The following is a 7766-nucleotide window of genomic DNA, read 5'->3' on the forward strand; positions in this document are numbered from 1 at the left end:
GAGCGTAAGTAGCAATTGGTCTGATTTTCTGTAGTTTTCATAATGGCCAGGTATTCATTCACCTGAACTTTTAATTTCAGTATGTCATCACTGTTGCCTGAGCTTCTGCTGTGTGGGGAGGCTTATAGCTGCTTTAATTTTTTTTTTTTAATTGTGGTAGAATACACATAAAATTTACCATCTTAACTATTTTTAAGTGTACAGTTGTTTTTACATTCACATTGTTGTGCAGCCAACCTCTAGAACTCTTCGCCTTGCAAAACTAAAATCCTATACCTATTTAATAACAACTCCCCGTTACTCCCACCTCCAAATATTGAAAACTACCATACTATTTCCTATCTCCATGAATTTCATTACTTTAGATGCCTCATATATGTGGAATAATGCAGTGTTTGTCTTTTTGTAACTGGCTTATTTCACTTAGCATAATGGTCTCAGAGTTCATTGCTGTTGTAGCATGAATGGAAATTTCTTTCCTTTTTAAGGTAGAATAATATTCCATTGATGTGCATACACTTGGGTTGCTTCTACCTTTTGGTTATTGTGAATTATACTGCAGTGAACATGGTAGTAAGGTATCTCTTTGAGACCCTGCTTTCAATTCTTTGGGGTATATGTTCAGATGTGGGATTGCCAGATCATGTGATAATTCTTTTTAATTTTTTTTTTTTTTTTTTTTTTTGAAGAACCATCATACTTTCAGTAGCAGCTACACCATTTTATATTCACACCAACAGGGCTTCCAGTTTCTCTACATCTTCACCAACACCTATTTGCTGGGGTTTTTTTTTTTCTTTCTGAGATTAGGACATGAGGCGATACCATTGCTTTTTAAGAAAACTTTTAAAAGAGATCATTTCAAACACATTTAAAAAATAGATATAATAGTATAATGCCGTGGTCCCCAACCTTTTTGGCACCAGGGACCAGTATTCCTGTGAGAATCTAATGTCTGATGATCTGAGGTGGTGATGCTAGCGCTGGGGAGCAGCTGCAAATACAAGTGAAGCTCTGCTCATTCGCCTGCCACTCACCTCCTGTTGTGCAGCCCGGTTCCTGACGGGGCACAGACCAGTAACGGTCCATGGCCCAGGGGTTGGGAACCTCTGGTATAATGGATCCCTTGCCCCACACACAATCTATCACCCAACTTCAGTTATTACCAACTCATGACCAAATCTGTTTCATCTACTTTTCCTTCCTGTATTTTTTAACCACATCCAAAACATGACATTTTATCTGTGACTATTTTAATATGTATCTCTAAAAGGACTCTTTTTAAAAAATTAGCTGTCATACCATTATCATCCCTCTAAAAATTTAACAATAATTCCTTAATATCATCAAATACCCAGTAAATATTCAAACTCCAATTGTTTCATAATGTCATAAACTTTTAATGGCTTGACTCAAGATCCAGATAAGGTTCATACATTATGATTGTTATGTTTTTAATTCTTTTTTCAGTGATTGTTCCCCTCTACATCTCCTTTTTTCCCCTTGCAATTTATATCCATTGAAGAAATTCACTCCTGTGTATTTTCCCATAATGTGAATTTTGGTGATTGCATCATCATGGTTTAGTGTTAATAGTTTCCTCTGTATTTCTTGTAAATTGGTAATTGACTCTAAAGACTTGATGAAATTATAGCTAGATTTTTTTTTCTTTTTTGGAGGCAGGCAAGACTACTTCATAGGTATCATGTTTTTCCATCTGAAGGCACATAACGCCTGGTTATCTAATGATTTTTTAAAATATATCTACTGTTAATATAGCATGGGAATTTTAGCAGTGGAGTTAAGGTTTTGGTTTCAAAATCTTAAGGAGAAACAGACATCTGAAAAACAGCCAATATTTAAAGTTAAAGGAAGACAATTTTCCCTGTGAACCTAGTTTATAACTTTTGGCACTTCTTCATCAGGTGATGAATGCAGTATTGGTTCAGCTACAGACTTGACGGAAAGTAGCTCCATGGTGGATGGGGACTGGACCGTAGTTGATGAAAATTTTTCTACACTTAGTTTAACTCAGTCAGAGCTAGAGCACATCTCCATGGAGTTGGCAAGTAAAGGGCCTCACAAATCCCAGGTCCAGCTTCGGTGAGTTTCTCAGCATTTTGAAAACATAGAATGTCTACTCAGGATATTTGGGTAAATAAGGTACAGGGGATACTTTCCTGATAATGATTGCTTTTCTGAACATCTGTAGATTCTACTTAGCTCTGTATTTCTTTCTCAGTTATTTTGTTTTTGTTTATGTATAGGTATTTGCTACACATATTCTTGGAGGCAGGATGTCTGGACTGGTGCATTGTCATAGGCTTGATTCTTAGAGAATCCTCAGTAATCAACCAGATTTTGGTTATTATACAGTCTTCAGAGGTAGATGGAGAGATGTTACAGAACATAAAGACAGGGCTACATGCAGTGGACCGATGGGCCTCTACAGATTGGTAAGTGCTGGTTTCCTTAGGCTTGTTCCTTAGCTGTTCTTTGGTAAATTCTGTCCTTTCACATTAGGGCTTAGCTCTGGTTCATTTATTTGAAGATTTTTAGGGTGGTCGAAATAAAAATGCTTTCATATGTTCATTTTTAAAGCTATCTTCTTTAGTTATCATTCTTTACCAGCCATTAACATGAGTAATGTCCGATGAGACATCATTGGTCAGTGTATTATGGGAATGGATGTCACTGACTTAAGACTGGTACACTACAAATGATCTTATAATTAAGACTGGAACTTGAGATCTGCAGTTCTATGGAAGTGGAGGTAATGACATAAAAGTGTCCACTTGGAAAAATAAAAATTTAAGCCTATGTGAATTTAACTTTCCATGGCAGTTACTAGCAAGCCCAAATTATGCATAATGGATGGAAGAACCTTGGGTTCTAGCCTTTTGTAACCAATTATGTGTGGGCTTCCCTTACTTGGATCTAGTTTTTCTTAACTGACAAATTCATTTTGGTTCTCTGAAGTATCTTTTCAAGTCTAAAATCCTGTTGGTCCTTACACTGTAGAATATGATCTTTAATTGTACAACTAGATAAAAAATGTCTTGCTCCTAGTGCTCAGAAATTTAAGACTCACACTAAAGCTATATGCAACCCCCTCTATGCTGGCCAGGACACCTAAGAAGCCTCCCTACCTCCCTACGCCACTGCCTCTCTCCTCATAATGTCACTGACCTTATCATTGACTGTATCAGTGTTTAGTAGGAATTTGTCCATAATATTCTATGGAGACTTTTGAACATGGCAAATGAGAATGAATTTCCTTTTTCTTCTCCTTAGTCCTGGATATAAGCCATTTTTAAATGTCATTAAGCCACAACTACAGAAGCTCAATGAGATAACTGAAGAGCAGGTCCAGCCTGAAGCTTTCCAGCCAATAACCGTGGGTAAGACTCCTGAGCAGACTAGCCCCCGGGCAGAGGAGAGCAGGGGCTCCTTGGGCCATGGAAGCATCCCTCAGAGCGAGGTTGGAGGTAGCAGTATGGTCAGCCGAAAAGAGGAGGACACAGCTGGAGCAGAGGAGGAGGAATCTTTTCAGGATGGAACTTTAGACTGTTCTGTGTCCTAACAACAGTGGGGTACCATCACCATGGGCAGTATTAATTAGCAGCAGCGTGCAACTGAGGACACTGTGACCTAGCTCGATAATTTAACCAGGGACAGAACTCAGCTCAGAGACTCTGGTAAGGAATTAAATTTTTACTGTCCTCTAAGAAGTCTCTTTGATTCCATAAAAATGTGATAGCAGAATAAATCATCTTTCATAAAAAAATTTTTTAAGCTGCAGTGGAAAGTAATAAAGAATATTGTACAGATGTACATGAGAATATTTTGGTTTTATTCTTAAAGACTGGTAGCTCTTAAACCATAAGGACTATTTGTCCAGGTGAGCTTTTTCACTGTGTATAGCTTCTTAACATGTTTTCTGGTACAGTGTGTGTCCCAGACTGCTTTTTAAAAATAAATGCTAAGGTGCTTGCTATAGCTCATCAAGTACCTGAGGTACCTGTAATGCGCCCTTGGGTTGAGAGCACTGGACTCTCTGGCTAGGCCTCCTGAATAGATGCCTGCCTTGGCACAATACCAGCCAGTGTGATGGGGATGTGCTCCCTGGCTTTTTAGCCTGTTCTATCCCAGGTCTGAATTGATGGGAGCTATTTATTTACATGTGAGTTGGTGTGCAAGCTTGATTCCTGCTAATTCAGTATGGGCCGGGGTCTGAGGGGTTGGTTCTTCAATTATGCTGTTAGATACTACTAAACTATTTTGTATCAAAGAACTTTTTGTGAATACTACTCTTGTGTAAATATATTCAAAGGCAGTGTTCATATTTTTAGGCCTTGTATTATAATTTGTAAGGTTTTATGCTGGATTCTGCATGGCTATAGATACTCTTGGAATAAAGATAGGGCTTGCTCTTCTTTCCAAATATGAGCCGTCTTCGTAGAGGAAGACAGGTTTATTGGCTTGGTCATAAAGTAACAAATGGTCACACTGATCATGAAATGAAACAGGTTTTGTGCAAATTAATGTAGTTTCTTATTTATTGCTTTTGTAAATTGAATAAAAATGGAGTTTTATGTAAATGGACTGCTGAATCCTGTATTATCACAGCTAATAATTAGTATATAAAAGTACATTCTTCATTGTAACTTTTTAAAATATTTTATGTATTTCAGATGACTTAAATTTTAGTTTTCATACATTATGAAAACTTAACTGTATACTCCTTTATTGCTTCAGACTAAACACATATCCACTGTAATTCTAATTACCTTATAACAGTATTAATTTAGATAGCTTGTTTGTACTGTGCAATTGAACAAAGGAATGCAATGTTATTTTTTACAAAAACAAACTTGTTTATTTTTATAACAATGTATTTGATGTGGACCAAACTCATACCACTATGTAAAACAGCCTCTCTTCTCATAGTGCAATTACAGTTTAGAACTAAAACTTGGTCCTCTATCCTTGTTTTTTAAAGTAAATGGTTAGAATTAGTTGTCCTAGCCAGGTTTCCTTTAAAGGGAAACTCAAAACCATTTTGAAACTGCTTAGTTCAAAATTCATCAAACTGTTTTAAATTATTGGGTTTGGTAATTTACTGTCATTTAATTCTTACATTACAAGTGCAATAATTTCACATACTGAAACTCCTGGATGGGTGGAATATGTGATTATGGGTACCTGGTCCTTCTGGTGCTACCTTTATTTAAGCCTTTGTTTTAAACCACCTTTCCCTAAATCTTCAGAAAATGTTTCCCATGTGAGTACATGCAGCCCAGCAAGAACTAAACTGAAATTTCTTCTCTTAGTCCACTAGGAGAAGAACTAGCATTACTTTTGTGCTTGGTGTGAATATTCAGTCAATAAAAATGATTTACCATTGTAAACAAACAGCTGTGATCTTTTCAAATATTCTACTGTACTGCTGGGTTCATCTTGCACTCTTAAAAGCAGGCACCAATAAGGTAACTGTCTGTATTCCTGTGATTAATGCCATAAATGAATCTTTTCTCTATAAAATACTTGTTTTTCAGCTAATCAGAATGGGTGGCCCCGAGATAAAAAAAAAAAAAAAAAAAAAAAAAGGCAAGTTTTACAGAAATTTTTCTTTGGTGATTGTTATATACTTTAATTTTTAAAAATTCCTACTTTTATTTTGCCTTGTTTGGTTCACATTATCCACTGTTTAAGCCATAATTTTAACTGATGAATTTAAATATTCAGTATAACTATTTGCAATTTAAATTATTTGCTAATACCAAAACAAGAAGTCATTGGGGGTAGAGTCAGGCTTTGCTTGTAATTAAAGTTGCTGCTACTTCTGTAATGTGTATTTTTTTACTTGGTAAAGGGCAATAAAACCATTACATGAACTTTTGTTTATTCACCATCTCAGGTTAACAGCAAAAAGCATGTGTATTATGAACCACCAATTGTAATTCCACCTCTTAGACTCTTCTAAATGAAATAACTTAGAAATTCAGAGAGATTTAAATTTTATTTATATGCAGAATTATTTAGCATAGGTGCATCAAGAGTTGGCAGCATCCCAGATGATGCCTGACAACACAAGATTGGAACAATCATGGAAAATGTTCAAAGTATAATGAAAAGTAATATAAAATCACGCATACCATATGGTTTCCACCAGTTCTGTATGTAAGTGTAGAGGAGACTAGACAACATCTCTAATAGGTGGGATTAAAAATGATTTTGACTTTTACCTATTTCCTGTATTCCTAAGTCTGCTCTCTGTCTTTATGGATTTGCCTATTCTGGACATTTCATATAAATGGAATCATATAATATGTGGCTTTTTCTGTCTGGCTTCTTTCACTAAGCAAGATGTTTTCAAGGTTCATCTTTGTATATCAGTACTTCATTCCTTTTTGAGGCTGAATAATCATTTTGTGGATATACTACATCTCTTTATCCATTCATCAGTTAAGGGGCTTTTGGGTGGCTTCCACCTTTTGACTACCATGAATGCTACTACAAACATTCATGTACAGATTTCTTTGTGGGCATGTTTTCAGTTCTCTCTCAGTGTGGAAATACTGAGTTACGTAACTGGTTAATTTCTGAGGGAATGCCAACTGTATTCCATCGTCATTTTTTCACATTTGTAGTAGCAGTGGGAGGAGGGTTCCAGTTTCTACCATCAACACTTGTTATTGTTGTATTTTTGGTTATAGCCATCCGAGTTAATGTGTGAAGTGGTATCATTATAGATTTGCATCTCCCTGATGGCTGTCTTTTCATATGATTGTTAGCTATTTATATAATCTTTGGATAAAAATGTCTGTTCACACCATTTGCCCATTTCACAATTGAGTCATTTATCTTTTATTGTTGATTTGCAAGAGTTTTTACACATTTTGGATAGTAGACCCTTATCAGGTAAGGCTTCCCCCACTATCCAAAATAGTGTGGTGCGCCTATGAAAATACTTTTCATAAGCTGAAATAGCATAAAGCAAAGGATATCCGCCACTTTCCAAAAGCTTGTGTTACACCACTTGGCTTTTTAAAATGAAAGACCTAGCTAAGTTTAGTACAGTAACAGCTTTTCTTTAAAGCAAAAATCCTCTTAGGATTTCTTTTGGTAAAAACAGGTACTAATGTCTGTTTTCTCCTAAGAATTTTATAGTTTAGTTCCTACATTTAGGTCTTGATCCACTTTGAGTTAATTGTAGTATGTAGTATGAAGTGAGGGGATCTAACTTTGTGTTTTTTTGTTTTTTGTATGTGGATATTTAGTGTCCCAGAACCAGTTACTAAAATTTTTTTTCCCACTGAATTGTCAAAAATCAGTTGACTAAATGTAATGGTTTATTTCTGGGCCGTTCATTGTACTTCATTGATCTATATAGCTATTCTTAATGCCAGTAACACACTGTCTTGATTACTGTTGCTACTTTGTAGGAAGTTATGAAAATATGAGTTGTCTTCTCAAGACTGTTTTCACTATTCTGGGTCCCTTGCATTTCTGTATGAATTTTAGGATCAGCTTGTCAGTTTCTGTGTGCATGAACACAAAAGGCACCTGGGATTTTGGTGAGGATTGTATTCAATCTATAGATCAATCTGGAGAACATTGCCATCTTAGTAGTATTAGGCTTTCCAATCCGTGAACGTAGGATGTCTATTTTTGTCTTTAATTCCTTTCAGCAGTGTCTTAGTTTGCAGTGTAAAAACCTTGTACTTTTGTTAAGCTTATTCCCAAGTATTTTATTCTTGATG

General features: G+C 35.9%; 1 protein-coding gene across 3 annotated transcripts in view; it reads left to right on the forward strand.

The window, feature by feature from the left end:
• RIC1 (RIC1 homolog, RAB6A GEF complex partner 1) overlaps positions 1–5897 on the forward strand; it is an 89476-nt gene extending 83579 nt beyond the window's left edge. For all 3 annotated transcript variants that reach the window (XM_016138366.2, XM_016138367.2, XM_016138368.2), the window contains 3 exons: positions 1926–2103; positions 2268–2456; positions 3295–5897. In XM_016138366.2, coding sequence (XP_015993852.2) covers positions 1926–2103; positions 2268–2456; positions 3295–3583 — 656 coding nt within the window. In that variant the 3' untranslated portion in view covers positions 3584–5897. The remainder of the gene's footprint in view (positions 1–1925; positions 2104–2267; positions 2457–3294) is intronic.
• The last annotated feature ends 1869 nt before the right edge of the window (positions 5898–7766 follow it).

This window comes from Rousettus aegyptiacus, unplaced genomic scaffold, assembly GCF_014176215.1.
Source record: "Rousettus aegyptiacus isolate mRouAeg1 unplaced genomic scaffold, mRouAeg1.p scaffold_m13_p_3, whole genome shotgun sequence".
In the NCBI taxonomy this organism is placed as follows: domain Eukaryota; kingdom Metazoa; phylum Chordata; class Mammalia; order Chiroptera; family Pteropodidae; genus Rousettus; species Rousettus aegyptiacus.